The sequence below is a fragment of the Apaloderma vittatum genome, unplaced genomic scaffold (genome assembly GCF_000703405.1).
Source record: "Apaloderma vittatum isolate BGI_N311 unplaced genomic scaffold, ASM70340v1 scaffold3844, whole genome shotgun sequence".
NCBI classification, from domain to species: domain Eukaryota; kingdom Metazoa; phylum Chordata; class Aves; order Trogoniformes; family Trogonidae; genus Apaloderma; species Apaloderma vittatum.
In genome coordinates, this window is record NW_009714213.1 from 154465 (window position 1) to 180598 (window position 26134).

Genomic DNA, 26134 nt, shown 5'->3' on the forward strand with positions numbered 1-26134 from the left:
ATTCCCTGTGTACAGTGGAGAGGTGTGTGAGTGAGGAATCGTGAGATAGCACAGCTTACCCTCGAAAAGCTGTGACTGAAAAGAGACAGGGGGACTAAATTTAGGAATTGGGCTGTGGTGGAGCTACTTCTTCCACTTAGTTTGCTTCCATAGTGCAGGAGCAACATGCCTGGACAACGTGATCATGACTGGATTGAAATGCTCTGATCAGAGTTTGTAATAAGGGCAAGTTAGTTATGTCAAAACAAGAAATCATACAAAGTGTGCCTGATTTATTTGGAGGTCTGAAGAGGTTACTACAAAAGTATGGAAAGTTTGATTTACATATTGAATGGTAATGGCTGGATCCATCCTGAGAACTGCTAGGTTGAGCCAGAGATTGCAGTCAAAAGATGTGATTCAGGAGGAAATGGCAATGAAACATGAAGTGCAGCAGCAGAAGTTTGATCCTGATTGCTGTCAGGGTGACTTGGAAATGCTGTGGAACAGTTGGATGCAGAGAATAACTGGACGGAGTCAGAAGTTGGTGTCTTTTTTTTCCATTTGTTTGCTTGGGGTCTTTTGTTTGTTTGAGTTTAAAGGGGGAAAAAAAAAAAAAGGAAAAAAGCTTACCTAGGCAACAGCTTGAAAGGCCCTGATGAAGCAGCAGCAGGATTGCAAACCTGGGTTGCAAATATCGAACAAGAAACAATTTCCGGATACTGGCTACAGTTAATGGTATCCATTAAGTAAACTAGCTGAGCAAGCAATTGCCATATTAAATCAAATCCAATATTCCTCTCATCTAGTGTCCTGTTGTCAGCAGTGTTATATGTATTTTATATTTTTTTAAAAGAACTTCGGAAAAAAATGCAGAACAATCTTGGGTGTACGAGGGATGTGTGACAGATGAGACTTTTGTATGGATTTCACATATGTTCATATGAAGTGTCATCGAGTAGGAATGTTCTGAGAAAGTTGCACTGTACTGAAATTCCAATGGTTGCAATGCAGATACATGTTGAAACAAGATGATACGAACCATAGTTTGGAACTCGATTTTAGTAGGTCTTTTTCATTCATGCATTATACTTGTCTAGATATTTCCAGCATCTCTCTAGGGCTTTAGAGGGAACTGTGTCAGACTAAACACTTCTTAAACGAAGATTTTGGAAAGCTTCCCAGATGGTGTGTTAGTTAAACCCTTCCTTCCACTTCTTTGTTTTTGAGGTGAGAAGGGTTTCAACGACTTCTGTGACACTCGCGTTATTTCTGCCAGACAGAGTTGTTGGTTCTCTGAAGGCAGCAATATCTTTTTGTGGTGCATTTGGAGGCAAAATCGTTGTCACACTGAAGCACTTTCGTAATTTGAGTATTAAGAAATCTTAATCTAGGTTTCAAACATTTGAAATAATGACATTTAAAGGGAGAAAAGAAAGAAGAAAAAAAGAAAGGTTTATTTGAATTTGTGGGAATTTTTTTTTTAATGCAGCAATAGAATTGCCTTGTGTATATAGAGACCTGTCAATCTGTGTGGACTGTAAGCTCTCTCCTCTGAGTGAAACTGAAATAGCTGTGTAATCCGTTGGTAACAGGAGCTGGGAATGTAATGAAAACACTGAATATACTAAAAATCTTTTAACTGGTAACTCTGGGCATTACAGCATTTTTGCATTCAACTGAAGAATTTGGGATGTGGGAATCAAATTCTTTGGAGATTTAAATATTGTTTGGTTTGGATGATTCTTTTATCCATTGTTTGAACTGGTCTTTTTGTTTCCAGTCCTTTGTATCAACATAGAACACAGAGGGTCCTTCTCAATTCTCCTGGGGAATAGATGGGGTATAAACTGTGACAGGGAGTTTGACATAGTTTCAGCCTCAGGCAAGTGGCAGAAAGACCAAGCATTCTTCGTCAGTAAGAAATGAGAATATTATCTTCTTGTAATAATATTCTCTGAAGTGTGTAGCAGAATAGTGGCCTTTATTACCAAAAGATAAGGTCAGTTTGGCCAAACTATTAAGTATTACCTTCCTCCAGCTTCTCTTGTCCAAAAGGCAACAAAATTTTACCGAGTTGTCATAAACTTGCATCATAAGGGAAGATTTTAATGTCTTCTTCTAACCTCCTTGGCAGCAGGGACAATCCAGCCCCAAGGTGACAATGCTTTCCTGTCTCTCCAGGAGGCATCCACTCAAACTCTCCTCCTTATTTCTTATTAAAACAGATATGCTAAGGAAGCTGATCCAGTCCCACTTATGTCACTGTAGAACAGATACTTTTTTTCAGTTACTGGATCAGATAGCACCACTGTAAAAATGAAATTGTGTCACAGAGTTAGCTGGGGGGTGGCAGGTGTTTTGTTACACAGTTTAGAAGCTTAAGCAATTATAAAGGCAATTAGTTCAAGACAGTTGAAGTCTTGCCACTCCTCCTTTTCAATGGGAAGTAGAGAGGGGATAATATAGTTCTGTGGAGAAAAGGAAAAGAGTGGGAATAAGATCTGCTAGATTTTCTTCTTTGGAATAGTGAGGGCAAGAAGGGCAAAGGTGAGAGGATAGGTAGCTTTTATTTTTTTATAGGATACTAACAGGTTAGTGAGATGTGCAAAGAAAGGATCCCTTGGGATTCAGGGCTGAAGAATTCTTCAGAAATGCACTCTCTGTCGTAACAGACTAAAAGTTATATTTTTCTTTTGAGTCTGTCTAAACAAAAATCAGAGAATTATGTTGTATTTTTTTCCTTAGGAAGTCTTAATTTAGAATGCTTATATGTGCCTATGTAGTGGTCTGTATTAACCTGTGGTCTTCTTAAGTTGGTCTCTTGAATTTTCACATTAAAAGCAGAGAGACTCCCAAATTCAAAAGGAGCAGAAGATATGTTATTTTTAAAATAAACTGATACACACAGATGTTATAATTGAGTTTCAGGTGAGTCAGTATGAGCCATGTCCTCCATATCTGGCCACTTATTCTCAGAATCTGAGTTCATTGTATGATGTTATCAAACTGAATAAAGAGACTGCGCAGAGAAAGTTTTGGCACTATTTTTAACAAACTAACAGGTATTCACGGCAGCTTCGTCATCAGACTGCCAGAATAACCAGAGACAAACCCCAAATGAAATAATTACTCTGGAGGGGACAATATATGTTAGAAGTGGTAAATTGCTTCATTATAACTTTGGGACTTTCTTAGGCTTCATTCTACAAACGTTTTTTTTTTGTAGGTGGATTATATTGTACAGGCGGTGAATATGTGCTCGGTGTGGATTGTGGATCAGTTTTAGTAGGACATCAAACAGTTCACACAGATGCATTTTAGCCCTACAACATATATGTACATTTTACTGTGGTTTGAAGTTCCCTTTTTGGGAGAAATAGACAGCTGCTTTGGACCTTTCCCCCCTCCCCCTTGTTTTGATTTTTGGTGCTGCAGTTGTAAGGCACCTTACTTGAATGAGGAATACTCTTTTTCTGGGCAGCTTTGGACATCATACTCATTCTTTTCTCACTCTTAGCAAATGCACTAGCAATAAATAGTTGCATTCTGTGTTGCATACTTGCTAGTCAGTGGATATCACAAGAAAAAATACCATTGTGTACAACTGTGAGATGACCTTGCAGTTTTGCAGTCAATAGATTCCATTTTGCAAGGAAAAAGGCAAAATGCTTATGAAATAAAATTGTATTTTAATAAATTTTAGCCTTTTTTTTCTTCCTTTAGTTACAATCATTGCTCTTTGCCTCTTTATATCAGAGCATAAAGCTAGATCGGTAATTTGGCTTGGAATGTACAAGCAATCTAGCTTCTGAGCATCATCTTACATCATTAGGGGCAGTCCCAATATAATTTTTTGCCATCGAAGGAGAACGAATAAGTGATTTTGAAACTCAGCTTTGTTGAACATGCTGTCTGTGTGAAACTAATTAATTTCTTAATGCTTGGGATAATTGCTTTTGGTTTTGCATTTAAGGTAGTTAGTTATTTATCATCGTGACAGTTGTATTAGTTAACAAAAAGAAAATAAGAAAGGTTAAGAATAAGTAAAACCCCCAAATTTTAAAAGATATTCTGGATACTGATAATTTAGGTTATGAAATCTGGATTTAAAAAACCACCAACAAAACAACCAGAGAGTTTCGCAAATGCAAATGACAGCCCAGAAAGATATTAGTTAGTCTTTTATTACCATATCATAAATCTTAAGGGGACTAGAGTGTAACTTAATAAATATAACAGTCAAACATTAGGGCTTTCTTTTAGAAAAATGATGGTTATTTGAGGTATGTTGTGTTTTCTTAATAATATTAAAATTTCAACCTGCGATGGATAGAGGTTTTCTTATAATGATAATACCTATGTCCCCCAGACAAATCCATCTATGGGTTGTAAGTGAATAAACAGTGTCCTTGCATATTTGTGTCAGGAATGTGTCTGTCAGTGACCCTCTTAAAGTCTCTTGTGGTGTTTATAGTTTGCTAGGGTCTAACTCATCTTTGTTTTTCAGGTTTATAGATTGATAGTAGGAAATACATTTGTATTCCAGGAAAATGCCACAAACAGTATTTAACTTTGCTCATATCTTAAGGGAAATTATATATTATGGATTTCAATGGAATTGGCTGTGAATTTTAAAGAATTACTCCTATGCTGTTGTTTTAGTCTTGATTCAATAAATCAAATGGGAACCTATGTGTACTGTCAGTTTTAAGACACTGAGAGCTGAACGGTTGGAAATATTTCTACTGAGTTATACTGAAGTGATGTAGTTCAGAATGGACATTCACATGGACAGGATTTACAGGATCAGGTTTTCTGCATGACTAGCTGCTGAGATCCAGAGTGCCTAGTAAATACTAAGATTTGTTTTATTGCTTGCATACATGAATTGTTTGTAAAGGTATGAACTGTTTATAAAGGAGAAAGAGGTGATCTATTAAAAAGAAAAAAAAATTCCAAGTAGTGATGTCAATAATATTCTACCCAGTATGTGTCTAGAAGAAGAGGTGAAGATGTTTTATTATTTAAAATAAGGGGAATAAATATAAAAATATACTTTTGAAACTTTTCTATTTTATAGAAATTAGGTGTTTTAGCTAAATTTATTTCATAAAAAGACTATTTTTTTTTCTTGAAAGCATTCTTTGGTATGTTTATTGAGCTATATTTTTTTTTATTATTGGTTGAGGAGTACAGGTTCATAGCATGCTGGAGAATTTTTTGATTGACTTTCAGACAGCTGGTCCAATTGTAATGCTATTTAATGTGGTGAAAGTTATAATAGAGACATATTCCTTTAGAAAATGTTACAGATTTTGCTCTTGGGAGTCTTTTGCATGTCTGCATTTTTTGGATGCTTTGAGGAAAAAAAAAAAAAGTCCTTATGAAATAGAGCAAAGGTTATACTAAGCATGTAACACTTATTTTTGGCTGACATTACCAACTTTTTGGCCAAGGCACCCAGGTGGCTAATTAAAGCTGGGAATTTAATGAAATAGTGTGATTTTTCTACAGCTATAGGAGATGAAAGCGTTGGAGTTTAGACAACAGTTACACACTATGGTAAAATGAAATCTGAAAGCTACTTCTATATGCAGAAACCGAATGTTCATATTTTTCTTTAAAAGCTAGTCTGAAGGAAATAAATGTACTATACTTAGAACTACAGTATGCTATTCTGGAAGAGAACAAACCCCCACAAATTAACATGGTTAAATGTAGTCGTAAGTTAGTGCTGTTTATCCTAACAAGTATATCAAGTGCTACTACTTTTCTGATATTTGTTTTTCTGCTGATTTGACACTGATGTCAAAGACATTTCAGTTAAAAAAGTTAAACAGAATGGAGAGCTAGTGTAATTGATTGAAGGACATCCTGCTGTTTGCACAGCAGACTAAGGGCTCTAGGTTCTTTGGTCTGGACTTCAGAAGAGACAAAGCTATAGAGCTGTATAAGAATTTTCTGTTGTTTCCTTCCACCTGTCTTGTTTAAATCTATGATATTCTAAGTGTACCTAAATATGTAGCACTCAGAGTTTGATGGTTCTTCACCAGTATCAGAAATCAGATCGTTGGCACTCGAATGATCCCTGTGTTTGCCATCTAAGGCTGTTTTTCTGAAAATTGCAAACACAGAATAGTATATTCTGTAATAACTAGTTTGAGATGACTGTAATGCCTAGTTCAGTGATTAAAGAATTTAGTTCACTATAAGAAAATAGATACCCAACTTCAAAATGAACTATAACAACGTAGAAAATCAGAAAGCTGTGATTTCATCCTGCTGCTTTGGGGCATTTCGACTGTCAAAAAAAGAATACTTCTGCATGTATTTTAGTATCGGAATACGATTCACATATGATAGCAAGATCAGTTCTACTCCCTGGACTCCTGCAACATACATTTCAGGTTTTGGAAACATCTGTATTAAACAGTAATGTTTTAGTTATTTTATTCTGTCTAATGAATTTTCTGGTCTTTTAGCTTTAAATTGAAAGGGTAGTATAACACATGAAACTAATTGCCAATGATAAAGAATAGTGTAGACTCAACTATGTGTATCAGCATAGCTACTAGTAAAATATGTAGAGATTTTATATCCTATATGGTAATGGCATGTGGTGCTGATTGTGTATTTTTCCCAAATATTTTTCTATTTCTTGTGCTTAATTTTTATTTATCCTAATCTTCTATTCAAAAGCATTTTGGAAACAGAGCCATGTAAAAAAAAAAACCATAGCAATCATACTCAAAAAATATACTGAGTCAAGGATATATTTGATATATTTGCTCTTTAAAAAAAATAAAAACATGGGGAATGTGTTCTTGTATTTATTTCCTGTTGAGCTTCTCCTGTAGTTTTAATGCAGGCCTAGAAGAAAATTTTTCAGCCAGGCTTTTTAACTGTAGTATTTTCTGTTCATTTCCATAGTTATGTTGTGGAAGAAAGAGAGGCTATGACACAGCTTTCTTTTATTTCCTTCCCTTCAGGATTTTGCATATCACAAGTGCCAGATGTTTTCCTTTGCAGCTTTACTGTGTTCTGTTTTTTAGTGAAAAACATTAGACAGAATTAGACAGAAAACTGAACTGGCATTAGACAGAAATTGAAATGGGAAATCGGGAGAGTAAAGGGTGATGAAAGAAGCAGTTAGCATTGGCATAAAATTGAACTTCTTGCAGAGATTAAATACAAATTACTTTATCATTTACTCATCTTTAGATTGGACACAATTTTATATTTTAAACAGCACAAAGTCATATTACAAAAGTTTTTGCAAGATACCACACTTACATATGAAATTAATTTTTTCTAATGTTCCTTTTGATTTTTATGGTACTTAGGCTTTATGTTTACAATTATGTGATGTGGATCCATGAAAGAGAAGTGATTTTCACTCAGATTTGGCCAGAACACCTAATGTATATTTGAATACTTGATACAGAAAGACAAAAGACTCACTCTAAAGTTCTTGAGGAAATTTAGTTAAAAGTTATACAACTCAATAACTAAACCTATTATAATTCTTTAAGACATAGAAGCAGGTTTAAATTGGTACATGACGTTTCTGGTTGCTTTTTTATTAATCTGTCAGTGTAACTTCAACAGAAACATCCCTGCTGTTTTTAGCACTGTCATGTTGTTTGCTTATTACTGGTTAGCTGTGGCAGAGTGTTGTGTTTTTCAGGAAATTAACCTTTCTTAAAATACTGTGGTAAAATATGGGTGATTTATGCTATTGAGGTAGGTCTCATGGAGGCAAGTTTCTTCTGACCATCATGTAGTGTCTTTTTTGTTCTCAAGTGAACTTATTTTGGGTATTTAAACATGATGCTGGGAAGCTGCCAAGATGGAGTTGCAGTGCTCTGAGCTGGAAAAAAGGTGTTGGACACGGTTTTATTTTTTTTAGGCAAGTTACTTTGTTTTAGTAATAATAGATTAGCTTTTCTGTAATGTACTGTACTTACATACAAACTGGTATATGAAGTGTCTTCTAAGAATTTTTGATACTGTGGCAACATTTATTGATTAGAGATTCATTGTTAATTTTTCAATTTAATGAAAAAAAACAATGGTAGGTGAAAGAAATCAGTAATAGAAGTAAGTACAACATGATCTAGTTTCTTTAACGTAGTCTATAACTTCATTTTTTCAACTTGAAGTTCTAATGTAGAACAGAGGCATTTTCAGTGATCCTTTTGGGCATTGAATAATATTCATTTACCAAAATAGGATTAGCGAGTAAATCTCGTTAGGAATTTGCACATGACTTTATTTTTATATAGATAAAAGGGAGTGAATTCCTCAAAGTCAAAGAAAGTCGGGAAAATAATATCTAAGAATCAAAGCAGGTAGAAAGCACTACTGAAAGGATATTTTTTCATGGCCTGCTAGGCAAAATTGACTTGCCTTCTTTCTTAAAAGGATGCACAGAGCCAGGAAAGATTCACAGCAAAAGATGATTAAACATTGAAACATTAAACAGTAGGATTTTTTTTTAATTTAGTATAATCTTAACAAAAGAAAATATATAGTGGCGATAAAGACTGTATCATTTTCATTGGAAGTTACTCATAGACCTATTTGCTGATAATATTTAGTAGAAAGAAGTCTCATTATAAAAAAAAAAGTTTCTGTTACGTATAAAGCTATTTGTAAAGGCATCCTTTATTCTTCATGGCATATTTATGACTTGACCTTCTTATCCCATCACACTTTAATCCTCAGAAACATTGTATATATAGTGCAGGTTTTCAAAAATAGAATTTCACAACATACGTTAGTCATCACCTTCACCTTCTTCCTTTGAAATTAATGCTACTTAAAGCAGCCACTAAAATTGTTCCTGAACTCACTGAGTGTGTAAGGATTTTTGAATAATCTCTCTCTGTTGCAACAGTTTTTCTGTGTAGTGCTTAGAACGTGTACAAGTATTTGTGAGCAGATGATAAAAAAGAAAAAAATCTTGTGGATTTGAATAATTGCTTTACCATTGTATAATCTGATGGTATTAAAGCTGGTTTGGTATGTCATCTTGAAAACAAGATGAAGTTTTGTTGTTTACATGTGATACTTGGAATACTTGTATCAGTTGGAGAATCGATGTCCTGTGTCATGATCACGTTAATTTATAGAGAAAAAGAGTGATTGCAGTCATTAACACTAATGCGTATGTGTATACAATTCTTAGACATATGAAGGACCAAAACAAGAAGGTTGCCAATCTGAAGCACAATCAGCAATTGGAGAAAAAAAAGAATGCACAGTTGTTGGAAGAAGTTCGTAGGCGAGAGGACAATATGACTGACAACTCTCAACATTTACAAGTGAGTTTGTTTTTTCAGTTGTGTTTTAAAACTGTCAGAGAAAGTACGCTTCTCTTTCACTGTGTCTTTCAGGATGCATAATGAATTTCTTCCCACCAAGAGCTGATGTAATGATTGTATTTGTTGGCTAGCTGTGATAAGCTCAGCTGAGAGCTGGAGAGCAATTAGACCAGTCAAATTACATTTTCTCCAGCCAAGTCTCAATCCCTTTTGCAGAAGTACTCAAAAAGATGCCATAAGAAAGCTAGTATAATTGCTCATGGACCATTCAGGACAAACTGAAGCAATCTGTTGAAGTGTTGACCACTTTCTACGGCTCAAGTAGGGGCTGAAGCTCTACCCAAACAGCTGTCCACTTGCTTTCTGGTAGGTTTGAAGAAGTTCAGAAGTCTGTAGTTCCTTTGGAAGTCCAATAGTATATGATAGTTCCTGAGGCTTGCAGCATCATGTGTATCTGTGACACTTTTCACTACTTTTTCAGAAAAAAGCCTCTTGGAGCTGGTTCGTATTCTAGCATCAGTGCTTGCAGGTCAAGTTTAAGTCTGTGATGGCCCCATCTCACAGCGCTCCGGGGCCACTGCTGTGATGGAGAGTGCCCTGGGATGCCTGGGGAGAGAATTCACTTTGGTCTCCCTCAGCTATAATTGTGAGTGATGCTTCAGGTGTGGTTTTGGGCGAGTTATTTGGATCACTGTAAAATTGGAAACATCAGGGAGCCAGGCTTCAGATTAATTCTTGAGAATGAAGAATAGTTGTGAGGCTTTTCTGCTTTTTCCCTCCACAAATCAAGGGCAGACATGTGCAAATCTTGCCAGATGCAATGGTCATATACTACGTAAAACATCACAGCAGGTGAGCGGGCCCTTGAACACTTTATCATGATTTTTTTTGAGAATGGTGTATCTACCATGCCTTCTTTTTTTTTTGTCCTCTTTTCTGTCTTAAAAAGATAAGACTCTTTGAAAAATGCTGAGCTAAGAAATGTACAGGTATCATCGTGTCATAAAGTTATACATAATTGCTCAAATCCCTTTGCAGGATCTTGAAATGCTATAGATGTGACATGTTTATTTCCTGAGATACCTTTTCCTTAATTCTTGTATGGAACATTTGTTCCAGTAACGCTGTTACCTCAGTAGAACTGGGAAAGAAAACACTTGCCTAACATTGAGAACTTGAGTTGTTTTGGTTTAGATTCTGTTTTTCAAACCTGCTGTAATAACAAAAGCAAGGTCCTTTATTTTCTCTACACAATAAGGATGTGCATGTAATAATATTACAGTATGTCCATAACATAGTCTTAAAGGAAATTAAATGTATGCTTTTGCCTGATTATGCTTTCCAGAAATGTAAAATATCAGTTTAATCAGTGAATCAGACTTTATGGAATCATATGTGTTCTAAGTCAAGGAACACTTCTCTGTGGAAAATTTATGCAAACACGTCACCAGAGAGGTGCAGGAATGTGTCTGAGAGCAAGGATAAAGTTTAGCACCCTATTTTTCTCTGATCTACACAGCTTCTGTGTGTTTCTGCCTTATTTCTGTATCTGCTGAAAAATGTTTTAAATGCTGGATTATTTGTCAAAATTCTCTTTTAGGTAGCTTGGATTTTCTTTGGGAGGAAATTCACATGGAAAAGAGGCATTTCAGTGAAAAAAGGTGGCTTTGGGTGAAAATGTGTGTAGTTCTCATTAATTTCAAATATCACATACAGGCAGTTTATCAGTGCTTTAAGCCTGAATTATTGTGAAACATCCAAGCATGCATCCAAGCATGTCGGCCTTCGTTTGTCACTTGACGTACTAAGGCAAGGCAGGAATTTCAATTCTTCAGTAGTTTTGTACTATCTGAAAATACAGTCTTAAGTATAAAACATGATCAGGAGAAAGCACTATCGAAAGAAAAACTGAATAGTTAATATTACTGCTGCCTGATTCTTGCCATGTGAATATCTGTGATAGCTTACTAGAAATAGCTCCCAAGAGATTCCACAGCTACTCAGCGTGAATTCTTAAACTTGGATTCGTTTCTTTATTTTTCGCTCTCTGCTTCAGCATATAATTTTAATCTCCAAAATAGTTCTAGAAATACATTAATTTATTATGACATTCTCTTAATGCAGTGTTATTTCCTACTTCATTGTCTCAAAAGCTTTCAAACTATAATATTAAGAAAAAGAGGAAGATAGGGAATGAGATCGCATCTTGCAACTAAAAATGAACAGAGCAGTGTAACTAGTTCAGAGACAGAGGAAACAGTCATGACTGTTATGCAGACAGGCATTCATGTACGCAGCTGACATAAGGCAGGAGAGAATTCATTGCATAAACACACAGCTTTCTATTTCTTAGTGCTGAAATACATATGCAGTGAGAAAACTCAACCTTTTAACAGGTTAAAATCATAAGTTACTATATTAGAAGTCAATTCCAGTTTTAGCATGCATCTGAAGGTAGAACTGTACTTCTCTGGAAGGCTTTAATAATTCTGAGTGTTTAGGAGATTCAGCATGGTTCTGTCTTCAGAAGGCTGGTCTTTTTGTGAGGGAAGATGGAGGTAAGAGTGGGATTTTGATTTTTACACCATTCCTCTCTGATTTCTACAATGTGCATTCATGAAATGCACCTTGGGGTCTACTTCTGACTAGAATTGCTCTCTGTCTCTCATTCAGTTGTGGACAGTGGGTGAGGAAAACGGCTTTTTATTTTTCTTTCTCAATATTATGAGCAATTAGAACACACAGACAAGAGATGATGGAGATAGACTTTTGGAAATATTTGCAGAGGCAAGAGAAAAAGGGTAAGATATGGCCTGCAATGCTTGGGAAGATCTTACCTTTTTCTAACATTTCTGTTACCAGATACACAGATTTTGAAACCAAAGCTGGTATTTTCGCAAATCTATATTAGAGTCAGCAGCAACAAGTCTTTCAGTATTTGTGTAAGTTGATAAAGAATCATAAGATTTTGGAACCAGTTCAGTTTTAAATTCAAAAGACGGCATAAGCTACAGGTAGAATTAAGTTTTCCCTTCAAAGCTTCCATGGACTTATTTGTGGAAAATACAGATTAGGAGCTTAGTTTTATTATGGTTGGAGTGAGTTAAAAACTTATTTTACCAAAACAATTCTACAATTAAAGCTGAAACTTAATGATACACCTGACATTTAAGATTGAAGACTGTGACAGACTTGTGTTGTAGATGTCATGTTTAATATTGTAGGTCATGCAGAAATATTTTAATGTCTTATTTCCAAAGTTTCATGCTAAATCATAAATTTTTTACTGGATATATTTGTTCAAGCTATTGGAAATGCTTTTTGACAAGTGCATTGATTCCAGGTGTAAATCAGCAATTTTTTGAATTCTTAGCTAAGTTCTCCATAATATGGTCTATTATGTTAATGAACTAACATACAAAGAAATGTAAAAATCAATATTTTATGTTACTTCTCTGTAACTCATTACAGAAATCCCTTCAATTTATTGCTTGAAAACTAAACTATGTTCTTGTATGCTTCTGTTTTCAAACTATAGTTTCCTTGGAGACAGTGAAGTTTCATCTTTGAGTGGTTAAGCTGAAGTTTGGTCACTTTGTAAAAAAATTAGTGTTCGTGTACATATCAAATGGTTTTACCCTTAGCAAGATTTACGTACTAGCAAATGGAGAGACTCCAACACAGTAAATTGCACAATTGCCTGCATTAGTGATATGTTCATGGATACTTCCTTTGGCTTCTCTAATTATAGCTGGGTTTTGCTAAAGTAGAGTGTAGCTATTAACTATAAGCTCAAAAATGTCCAGTCTTCAGCAAAATATATAGCTTCTTCTAAATTTCATACAGTTCAAGGAACTTTTTTTCTCTTGTGAATATCTAGGAAAAAGGCAGGAATTGCGTTTTTTTGATGCAATCATTTTCATGCAGCTGAACATAAAATTTTAACAGACATTTTTAAAAAGTAAGACTTAACAAAACTGTCTTTTCTATGACACACTGATAACCAGTCTATAAAATCTTTGAGCAGTGACTCAGGCAGTGGGTAACAGAAAAAATAACTAAGTCCATGATGACACAGTGCAATATATTAAATTTGATTACAAGATTAGAAATGCATACTTAGAAAAATCAGACTAATCGATTCGAACACATGTAAGACTATAAGACAAAGCTAGTGTACTTATCTTCATATTTCTAACATAAATATAAATTGAAATTGTAAACATGGATGGACATTTAAGAATTTTCCTTCCTTGGTCTATGGAAGTTCCGTAAGTTGTGGATAAATTCCATATGTGTTGCTGAAACGTGTGTTGAACTTCAGCCAGTAGTTTAAGATTACGTTGAAGAAACTGTTTCTAAGAGGTTTCAGATGAAGAAAAGTATTTGAGAGTCTACAGAGGGCAAGAAGGTTGATTGGTAGGGCTGAGGATCAATACCAGAAGTGTTTTTTTTCTTTGGGGATTTACTTTGACATTTGTTTTCATTGTGCAGTGTAATCCCCAGAAGCCAAAACTACTCTTGTAATAAAATGTCCCTGTAGACAATCTGTGAAAATTTCAGCAGAAGATCAGATTCTAGTAGACCCACAGTCTCTTAAATATTTTTTTATTTTTTTTCTCCCCTATTATAATTGGTAGGTTGACTGAAGTAATTCAAGTGTTCTGTGCAATGTTGGTCTAACCAGCTATAATGTTTTTTAAAAAAAGTTTAGTGGGTAAAACATTATCAGTACAACTGTTTATGTAATTGTCATGTCCTTTTTTTGGTCTAGAGTATTATACTTTATGAGTATGCATAAAATAACATGAATTTTATTCTTAGAATTATCCCAATTTATTACTTTTGGATTTTTAATCCAAGTGCACGTATAGAACATTATATATAATTATTAATACAACTGTTGCACTATTACAATGACTTCTAGAGCACCCTATATCAGAAAGTCTGAATATTGACTTTCTCATCTTTCTCAATTTCTGTAGTTAAGTCAGAAACATGATGTTTTCCAGTACTGTCTAAGTAATGTTAATTCACAGACTTCAGTTACCCAAGAATAAATCTGGACATGTTGATTTGCAAACAAAATAAAAATTAAATTTATATATTCTCATACAATTATTCATAAATCTGTGAACTGCAATTACTGACAAATATTTTGTGTTTAGACAAAATGAGTTATTTCTACTGTGTGCTTTAATAACCGCTTCATCAGTTGAAAAAGGCGTGTATGGCAAGGCACTGGAAGAAGATCCTGTTAGAGAAAAGAGAACAGCAACAATAGGAAACAGGAAACATTTAATGTGATACACCTTTTTTTTTCTCTCCTTCTCAATATTTATGTAATAACTCACACATGTAGGACTCCTGTACTCTCCAGGGGGCAATCACATTCAACATGCGTCAAAAGAAATAGTTCAGTTAAACCAACTCTCCCTACCCAGCAATAATTACCACAGGTTTACACTGAGATATAGTTGCAAAAGGTTAGTCAGTAGGGCATCTGCAAATCAAGTCGTATGTCAACTCTACATCAATAACCTCATTATAATAGATGTTAGTATTTCAGCACATGACTGTCCAATATAGCATTCCACATATAGTTAATTTTTAACTTTTACACTGACTTATAGCTCATCTAATATTTTACTAACTTATGTATTTAAACACTCTATATTACATAAATTATAATCAATGACAAAAACAATGATTTAGACTGAAATCTTGCACAGTGAAATGGCAATAAAATGTCTGACCCTATTTGTATAGCTGTCTTCAATATAAGATGAATATAGCAGGTTTAGCCCTGTAATATAGAAGGAGTATAATGGAAATCTGCATTACCGTTTCCAATTTAGCCATTCCTTAAAAATATTATCTCAATTTTTAAAAAAAATTTTTAGTTTTTACAAAAGAAAGCGGTTTTCCTATATACAAACTAGCAAAAAAAGTAGTCATGTTCTAAAAATACATCTGATTAGCTAAATTCTATGCCATGTATCTCTATATACTTTGTTATATCGTAGCTCATTCTTGGGGTGTAACATTTTTTCTTGAAAGCTTGATAGGCTAGGGGAAAATAAAAAAGTTTTTCAAAAGCCTCCTTGTAGTCAGCATCAAGCTCAGATTTCTAGCTAGTTTCATAATTCAGTCTTACATTTACCTGTTTGCAACCACTGCTGCTGTTGCTGCTGTTTGTCACTCTCCATAGATCATTTTGAATAGCGTGCTAAGTCTGTTCCTAATACATCTGGTCAGTAACAAAAATTCTCCTTGAGGTAAGCCTAAGTAGAATTATTTTGTTGGTTGCTAATAAACCAGATTTACAGCACTTATCTCTCATTACAAGTGTTCTGTAATAGCCTTACATAATAGTACTTACAGACTATCTCGTGTTACAGACTAGAAAGAGAAGGGAGCTGAAGGTTCTTGTCTAGAATATTGCTGCCTTGAAAGATTTTCGTAAGATTATTTGTTGTAAATGCGTTTTTGCTTTGAGAAGCTTTCATGCAATAGATTTCTTCAGAAGATTTTGGGACCAAATTTCACTGTTATACATTGCAATTCGTTTTTCTTGAGTTGTTTGGTTTTATTTGGGCAGAGTTTACCTGCAAAAATTAGTGATGGTAGAGTACATAAGTCAGGGAAAAAGGTGATTTTAAAATGTTGGAGTTAAAGAAAACATATTTCACAAATACAGTGTGATCAGATTAAACCCGGTTAGAAACAAGCAAGTATTGGCCAACTACTGAAATATGTAGTCACTCAGAGCAAAGTCGTTTTCAGATATTGACTTCTCAACTTCAGAAGTATGAGAGTACATTTTTCAGTATTTAGTGTTCCTGGCTGTTTTGCAAAATGTGCAAGTGAAGATGGGTACACACAAGCTGCCAGAAAATATTAATTTGTGACTAAAGGTAAAGGTAAAACTTTAAGTGTTCAATTAAGAAACAAAGCATGATTTATTAATAGGTCTTAAAATATTTTAGAGAATAGGGGTATAACAAATATATTGAAAGAAACTGAGGTGTAAAGAATAAAGGTTATGTGCAAGGTGCCCCAGATGGCTGATGACACTATTAAGGAACATAGCTTCAGTTTATCGGGTATTCCATTTAATGGTCTGAACTGTTAAATGATAAGATTTTGAAGTGGTGTGTTGTTACTCATGATACTTAAAATGGTAATGAATTGATATTGATTGAGGTACTTAGTGCAGGTGATTGTGAGGTTTTTTGGTCCAGTGAGCGATTGGAAGATTGGGCTTTAGCATATGAAAAACGAGGAAGACTGCATACTACGTTAACTATTTTACAACAATTGAGCAGTTTTACTAGAAGAAAATGAGTTCTGCCATTGGATTTCTTTTACAATGGATTTAGCTTTTTTTTTTTTAAACTTGGATTGTCAAGATAATCAGATAATTCAATTAAAAAAACCCCACTAGAATGCAGTACATTTCATTTTTTTAGAAGGCTGTTTTTTCCAGTTACAGCTACAGTCCTTACTGCCTATAGTAAGCATTTATTTGCTCTTCTGCTTCTCTTTGTATTTTTCCATTTCTCTTTTTTTCTTGCAAAACAGTGTGTTAAGCTTTCTGCATCTGAAAATTACTCCTACCCTAGAAGTACCTTGACGAAACTCTGATAGGTTATCGATATTGTTGAAGTCCCAGTGTTTTCACTAAATACATGTATTCATACAATTGGAAATTTTTTTCGTGTGAGAAATTTCATAATAGTCGATAGGGAAAAGTGAACTTAATTTAAAATATTAGTTTGATATATGTGAACTATAAAAATGTTAACTCTGAATCTTAAACACCAAAACGATGAAAAAAAATGGAGAATTTTTCATATTGTCTTCTAAACAAATACATTTTTGAGTTATTCTTTGTATTTCTGTGGATATGTCACTAAAGTGACATTAATTAGAAATGTTTTTACAATTCTTTAGCAGGGTGGAGTTTTATTAAGCAATATTATTCAGTATCAGCCAGTAATGTTTCTTTTCACATTTCTTTTGACAGTTGCTTATTGGCATAATGATAGAAGCATTTTACTTTTAACTGTCACATACGTTTGTCATACTGAGAAATACTGTAATTTATCCATCTAGAAGCTATGATAAAGACAAAAGCCAGGTGTAAGTGATTCCCCTCCCTTTTTCTTTTTCTTCTTTTTAAAAAAGAACTTCAAAGGGACATTATAACAGTGTGTACACTGTGTCACATGAGTGCAATAGCCCCTTCGTTTTGAAGACAATTTTATATTTTCCTGCATATAAGTTGAATTCCTGGCTCAAGTAACGTTAATGGGAATTTTGCCACTGCCTTGTCAGACACAGATTTCTCACATGAAGGGAAAAATAATTAAAAAAAAGCCCTGTACAGACAGAAAATAAACTTAAAAGGTCATTGAGAAAGCAAATCTCAAGTACAAATGGAAACAGTCCATTGTCATTCATCATTTACATCTGATCTGTTGATGGGAGTCGTAATTTGTGAGAAAGTCCTTTCGCAGTCATCTGCAAGGTTTGTTAAGATTGGCTTTTCTGCCTGGGTGTTCTTTTATAAGAACACTTGGCTGCCAAGTCCTAGCAAATATCATTACTTCTCTTAACACAGACATTAGAAAAGACTACTGGAAAGCTGCTGTCTAGTTCTTGTGCTTTCAGCGTAGGCTTCGATCCTTCATGCAGGATGGCTTTGTTAATTGCTTTTCTTATGAAACTGATAAACACTAAAATACTTAGTGCTATAAGCAAGATAACTGGGATCTTAAATTCCTTAACTTTTGTGTCTTTCCTCAAAATGTGAAATAATCTTATTACAAGAATGCTAGAAAGCTAGCAAAAAACGCATCACCTATGTAATGTTGATTTGAGTGCAGCAAACTCCCGGTGCGTAGACTCAATTGCATGTGCTCAAGATGATGTACACAGCTACTTTGAAGCATTACGGCACATTTGCTGGTGGTCTAATTGCACTTTTTCCGTGTGAAAGGAGTCTTATGAGAAATTAGAAAACGGCAGTTTTGGTAATTTTTACATTCTTAAAGATGCACTTCTCCCTTTCCTTGACTTACTAATGCATTTACACGTTCATCCAACAAGGGTGTTTTCCTCCTCCTGTTCCAGGATTAATGCTATAATTACATTGTTTGGTGCACGTGTATTAAATTTGTCCTTCACAGGTGCAGTGACCATCTCTCCTCTAACCTAGATATGGATATAGCAAGTATCAACCTGTCTGTCTCTTCTAGCAAGGTTCTTAAGAGTCTGGTGTCTCTCATAGGGTGTGTACTTTGTTTTGTTGCCTTTTTTTCAGATTTATTGCTCCCAAGACTAGTTCTTGAGTGAAAAACAAGGGGCCAGGTGTTTCAAACAGTGATTGAAAGTTTACTTGCCTAGTTTTGTGACTAATCTTTTCAACAGGACAAATTTCAGTTTCTTGAAATATTTTTTTTCTTTTGATAGCTTCCTTTATTCTGCTGTTTAACTATGCTGGTTTCTGTATGGTCCTCCTAATGTATATGGTCCTCCTTTCTGATATGTGGCATCCATTACTCTGAGCCTATATAATTTTCTTCAAATAGAATTTATGATGCCTGTAAAGCTTCTACTTTTATTCCTTTGACTGTCCTTTTTAATTTCTTCTTGACTAAGCTTCCTTATCTTTGTGCAGTTTCATTTTTTCATTTTTTTTATTAAACGGATACAAAATATTTCTTGGTTCCTGTAGTTTAAGCATGCATAGTAATTCCAGGTAAAATGGCAACTGTGACAGCATCACTCTTGGTCCACAGCTTTTTAATTAGGTTTCAATTTCATTTTATCGCCTTAAGATAATATTCAGTTTCTTTATTTGACTGAAAATACTAAACTACAAAAAGTAGAGTATCAGCAGCTAATATCAGTGGTAGCCACCACAGCTGTACTACATTTTACAATACAAGCTGCATTTTGCTTGCTTTCCAGCTTTCCCCCATGAATTGTGAAATTTTCTTTACACCAAGAATAAGGAGAACTTGGAAGGTTCTCTGAATGGAGCACCTGTCAAGGATGTTGCAGTGGTTTATGAAGATTGAGAATGTGTTGACTGTTAAATACAAAGGATATACTGAAACCAAATTCCTTAAGTATTCAATACTGGGAATCAAGGCATAAATATGAAGACATAATACTGCCAACATGCGTAAAAATATTTCGATCATTTAAAAGATATGAACAACAAAGACAAAGCTTTGTGCAAATGTTAATGAAATTTTTGACAAAAACTATATGACTGAGAAAGTGCAGAGAAATTAACACAACATATGCATAATATATACATAAAACACAAATCAGAATAAAAATCAAAAATATGGTCAAATTTTAAACTTATATACATTTAATATTGGAGAAAATTTTCAGATTATAGCAAGATGGATACCGAATGTGACTAAAAGCCTCAGAAAAATTCATGTTCTCTTAAGTAGACTTACGTTTGTTTTTATTTCAGATATTAATTCTGTCAAAGAGAGATTATTTGCAGAACACATATACACACTACTCCCACTTTTTTCCACAATGTATTACTTCTACATGTATCAAAGTAGTCTATATAATTTCTTAAAGATAAATAAACTTGTAGCATTCAAGATTTATACTAGTATGTATAAACTCACATATTTATATTACTAAGCTAGTCCTAGTCTGACTCAGATTTTGCTCAATTATTATGTAACTTTTGGAAAACCACCTCTGCATATGACATCTATATTGGACAATCAACAGAAATTATTTTTTAAAAAAGTAGAATTAGTGAGCACATGGCTAAACACAGTATGTTGGTAAAAAGGCAAAGTGCTTTTCCTAAAATTAAGTAATTCCTAATTAGTTCAAAAATCATAGTATTTTTCAGGAGACCCGAAAGAATTTGTGTTGTGACTGTTCGATGTGTTTTTAAAAGATTTGGAAAGGGAATGAATAGTTTAATGAATTTCAGCATCATCCGCTCAAAGGTAAAGGTTTGTTTCTTTGATTGTGCCTCCCTGCAAGCTCATAGGAGACTGGATATTATTTAAAACCAAAACCTCTAAGACTGATTTATAAACAAAACCAAAACAACTGTTGTAAAATAAGAAAGCCATTACGATATGAAGCTACGTAATCATGTTACCAGATGCAGTACTGACAGCAAGAAGCTTACATGTTCCAGGGAAGAGTGTAGTGAAAAAGCTTGTACAGAACAGAAAAGAACATCTTGGCAAACTTGGGCTGATTTGTGATGGTAGGAGGAACTCTGTGGGTTTGCATGGTTTTGACCCTAAACCTGCAAAAATATGTTGGATTTGGCAATGTTTCGCTTGGAGTTTTTGGCTTCCTGTAAGCCCAGAAGTCAAACTGACGTTTAGGATATGAAGCAAAGCCAAAGAAAAGGTTTGGATGAACCGTACATACCATAACAGCCAAGTTTCACACAACTCCAATTAACATTTATTTTTCCCCTTTCTTTGTTTCTTTACACTTTTCTTCCCCCCAGAGCTGTTTTTCTATTTCTGAATCTTAACGGGTAGGACTGTTTATACCCAGTAAAAGTCTTTTTAGTGTGTGTGCATAATGAGATGGAAAATGAACGTTCAAAGTTTTGTCTCTCATTTTTATATTACAGCAGAATTTGAACAAAAAGATTGTAGATGCAATCTGAAATGATGAGGTGTCTTCATGACCATTTTGGAAATATTTTGTCTCTTTGCTGGAGGTGATAATGCTATATACTTAACCTTCCCTCTGAAACTCTGTTTCAGAGTATGAAATGGTATTCAAAACATTGAGCAGTTTAAGAAAGGGATATAATTTAGCCTCTTTCTATCACTTACTAACAAATATCTCTTAAATTCTAGTAACGTAAATACCACTTTCCATGAAGAGAGCCATGCCTGTACAATAGTGCATGTTCTGCATCTCCTTTGGATCTCATGGAACTGCAGGATACGATATGTTCAAGCTGCTGGTCTGAGAAAGCATCTCAAATCCATGGTCTTTGTATGCACATCAGACACTACACATATGGTAAATGATAAATATACCATATGGGATTTGGGAAGTTAAGACTATCAAATTCCTTTCCCATTATTTTTCTTACATTGTATGGTCAAATCAAAAACATATTATTCTTCACATTAATAAGGGGTTGTGTTTGTGGCCCCATTTATAAGGTTACAAAACTGATCGTGCTTTAAGCTTTCCTTTGGCCTAAAAATTTTCCTGGTTACACTCAGGCTGTCATTTTTTTTTAAAAATAAAAGGTTGTGTTGTACAGTTTGCAGAAGTTCGGCCAATTTTTGAATTACAGAGTTCTGAAAACTTCACGTGGTACCTTAGCCAAATATTGCAGCTTGAAAGAGTAGAGTTTAATGTTCATTTTGAAAACTTAGTGTTCCAGAATTTTATTACAGGTGTTGTGAAGCTGTTGTCTGGAAAGAATAGTTGCAGTCCTGACAGTGTCACAACTATATGTACATTTTCATGATAATTTTATGTTAGCTTTGTAGAAAGGAATAACAGTATCCTCAGCTGAACTATCAAGTATTTACCTAAAAATTTTAAATTTACTATCTTCACTTACTTTCACATGACAAAATTCTTTTAATATCACTCCAAAATTGAAATTAGTTACACTATTGGAGAAGTTTGAATTTGCATTAGGTTCTTAATTAATCTTTGAACTTTGTTATTGAGTAACATTTACTGTCTGTTTGTTATAAGAAAGTGGAAAAGCAGTTACCACAGTAAACTATGACAATAGGAACCTGTACGTTCTCAGGGAAGAACAAGAAAACAAACCTCCTTAGAAAGTTTACATCAGGAATTGAGGGGAGGGAGAAGAAAGGTAGGTTTTGTTACTCTGAATGCTGCATAACCAACCTAATTTGTCTTTTGCTACTTGTTTTGAAAGCAACTATTGTATATCCTGAGTGTATTGGAATGCTGCGCTATTATTGTGTCCCCCTCCCATGGTAAATCAGTAGCTGAAACAGATTAAGGAGAGAGACTCTTCCATGCTACATGCATCTCTGTGGCTGAACTCTCTCTGTATTGTAATACAGTCTTCCTCCCCTTTTTGAGGAGGATGTGGGTGTGTCTGTCAGGTCACACTAGGTTTGTGCTATAAGAATTAAAAAGCTGGAAGTGTGTTTCCTTTGATGTCTCTCTCTGTTAGATTTTCTAAGTCAAGGTAAGTTTTTCAGCAAAAGATCTGTGTGGAATTTGTAAGCAGTAGGGATATGGCCAGGTAATGCTTGGTGTAGCTATTTCTTTCTGTTAAGAAGTTACAGGTTTTTCGCCTGGACATGTCACACTGATGCTGAAGAATATGTGAAAAAAAATGATATCCCACCCTTATTTTATGTCCTCCTCAGCATCCTCTTCTCCAGGGACAGGCAGCAGAGAAAAGGTTCTACGTGTGAAATCTTTATGTAGATTCATAAATATGTGAAATGCTTCTGCACTCCTATAGTGACACTTCTGATAGTTTGGCCCAGTAAATAGACATTTCATCAGTGAGGTGACTCCCTGAAAACTCTATAGGAAGGAAGAGTCAACACTTTAATACTGTAGTCTTGGGGGAAGTGGGATAATAGAAATACACAGGGTTTATAGGAAGCATCACTCTACTAACATCCAGACTTTTAAAATTAATTATTTCTTTAACTTACAGAAATGCCTACTGTAAACAATGAAAATGTCTATTTATTTGTGGAAGCACTAGTTAGGGCATCGATATAAATCTGTAGCTTTCGATGATGGGCTTAATTCTGTGCACTGTACTTAGCTAAGAAAGTTAGCATCTGAACAGAACAATCGGAATGGCATCAATAATCAAGATTTCCACTTCATACATCATGAACTGATCTGACCAGCTGAGATGGGAATGAACCATGTTAGATGTAAGCTGTCCTTTTTTCCATTGTATTTGTTAGTTAAAGGTACAGTACTATGTTAGAAAATTTGTCTATAGAGTGGATGAGACCACATACCGTAGCTGACTGTATTCCTTAATGTTATAACATGTGGACCAAAATTTTTCTGTGGGGGAGCCACAAGACTTACACCTTGGCAAATCAAAAGTAGGGAGATAGAAGATGGGATTTTGGGATTGTTTACCAAACAGGAAATTATCTCTAGGGAGTTTGTGGGGGAATTTGCTTTAGCTATGAAGCTGGCATATAAATCAATCTCATAAGTTTAGCTGGTTCTTTTCCTTTCCAGCCAGAGATTCAGATTACCCAGCTGTATCCCTACTGCAAAACAGTTATCAGTCGTGTAATGAAACCCCATCATGGGAACTTTATTTGACCTATCTGCTAGACATGTGGCTCAGGAGTCACAGTCTGGAAACCCACTTCACATACTGCCAAAATGTGGCTTAGGATAAAAAATATAAGGTATAAGGTATAATAAAAATTAAGGTATAAGTCTTTTAAAGACAGTAAAAAAACCCAACTCAAACAAGGAAACTCGTATAACTGAAGAACTAAGCATCTGCTCTTAACAAGCATGAATTTGGACTTGAAGATAAACTGAGCTGAATGTGATCCAGTTAAAATGATCCCATTAAAATGAAAGGACGTTTCACTGATTTAACTGACCTCTTAATTATACAGAACAGGGGCAATAATAAATTCTTTTTCATATCTAGAAAACTTGTTTACAGGAAATATTATCTGGTGACAAAACAAGAAGCAGTTAACTGACAGATCTAGAAGGAGTGGTAGGCTTAATACCACATTTGTGTGGAATCCGCGCTAATGGAATTGTTGAGCATTTTTTCATAGTCTTTTAGAAGGGGAGAATTAGCAGTGATTCCCAGAATGACCCCAAGACTGAACAGATGAACTATTTCTTCCTGCAGGACCATAAAACTGATGCTGGGTGAAGGCAGTGAAATTATCAGGCAAAAGCTGAAAACATGGAAAGGAACTGGAATACATAGTGAATTATGTTCTTGAGCTACAAAAGTAAAATGGATGCACACAGTGCCGCATTATCTTAGAATTTTTAGAGTAGTTCAGTGCATGAGCCACACCTAGGAGGCTGTGTTTTAACCACTGCAGAAGTACATAGGGTAAATTGCTCAGTTGTTTAGGACTTGGGTACTAGAAGATGAAGAACTTTGAGAGCCCTGTTTACATCCTTTTGCATACCGCTGGTTAGTTCTGTACTTTCTAAAACACTGTAGAAATACCTACAAGAATGTTTTAGAGTATCTGGCAGGGCAGGTAAAAGCTAAAAATATTTCACTTGGATCTTTTTAAGAGTCTATGAAAGACATTCTTTTTTTTATAGAGCTTCTTAATTTTCATTTTTGCTTTTAAATCTAAACAAAAGCCTTAAACTTTTGTACGTGGGGAGTAATTTGTATGATATTCTCTGTTTCCTCCCTACCCCCATGCTACAATAGCATAGCCTCAACATGAAAATGGCTTCATGATATAAGTCACTGATTGCTTATAAAAATCCAGAATAAACTCTAGACATCAAGGCCCATAATAAAGCCAGCTTGTGTCTTACTTTTCAAGGAAAGAATCCAAAATGGCAGCTCAAATGACTTTGTTTCATGAGCCATCTGAACCATGGTGCAGTGTCTTGGGAAACAAATGGTTTCCTGAGATTTTCATATGATTGCTACACTTCAGTAAGTAATTATGAAAATTATGAATGTAACAATATGGTATATATACATTTTAAATTCCAGTATTATCAAGGAAAAATGTTCCTGCATTAGTGAACACATTGTGATTTACAGTAGGGCGCTTCTATCCACATGACTGTGTACCAAAGAACCAAGAGTATCTGTTGGTTCTTATCTAGCTACTCACAGCTGTATTTAAGCAACTAATACACATTTCTATAAACACCTTGATTTATAGACAAAGCTGGCACCAAGAAGTAAAGTTTTCCTGAAGGGTAGGAGACATGTAATTCTTCTTCAGTTTAGAGGAGAGATCACAAACTTCCGGCTCCTGTCATGCCTTTTGGTGTTCAGTACTAGCCATTTTACTCCCCATAATACTTGCGAGTCCTTTTCAATTTATATTTTGTCCTTTCCTAAATATTTATTTTATTTTCATGAAACAGAGCAGTGCTTTTAGTACTTTTATTCTAGTTACTATCATTAACTCTTTGATAGGCTTTAACTTCAGATTAGATGTTAAGTAGAAACGTAGAGGAATTTGACTTCCGTTTCTTTTTCTATTATGGAACCCTTAGCTAATTCAGAGTTGTTGTGGTGTTGCAAAGAGTGATTTTTTTCAGTACGTGCAAGAAAATGACTGAGAATTTTCTTTTTTCAGGATATGAATCTTTCTGCATTTCTGTAATAACTTTTCATCCTGAGATATATTTTTTTCTTAAATCTAGTTCCATGCAAGGTTATACATTGTTCATGTTCTGAGACTGAACTAGCGTAAGATGTGTGACATACCTGAGTGGTTTCTAGGTATTTCCCCAGAATGAGTGTTGTACTGGGAAACATGCACAGAACTAGCTTTGATTAACATGTCTGCAGTTTTTGTGATTGATTCCTGCAGCTTGGGAACTAGTCTGTAATTGTACATCACAGCTACCCTCTGTGGGTGTTATAATAATTATGCCTCCCTGATGAGATGGGAATGAGTTGGTAGGAGCAGTGTTTTCAAAGAAGGAATCATCAGCCTAGATATCATTCCTGTCCTCCTTTTGTGCAACTAAAACATGTTATCTTTGCAGCTAAGAACTGGTACACTGAATCAAATGAGCAATACATCTAATTTTTTTTTTATTTTTTTTGGCCTGGTCAGCAG

The 26134-nt window shown here is 34.8% G+C and overlaps 1 protein-coding gene across 1 annotated transcript in view; it reads left to right on the forward strand.

The window, feature by feature from the left end:
* Window positions 1-26134, forward strand: part of ERC2 (ELKS/RAB6-interacting/CAST family member 2) — a gene marked incomplete at its 3' end in the record, with an annotated part of 259347 nt that overhangs the window by 127876 nt on the left and 105337 nt on the right. Inside the window, exon 13 of the mRNA XM_009868648.1 lies at window positions 9173-9308. Within this exon, the coding sequence (XP_009866950.1) occupies window positions 9173-9308 (136 nt within the window). The remainder of the gene's footprint in view (window positions 1-9172; window positions 9309-26134) is intronic.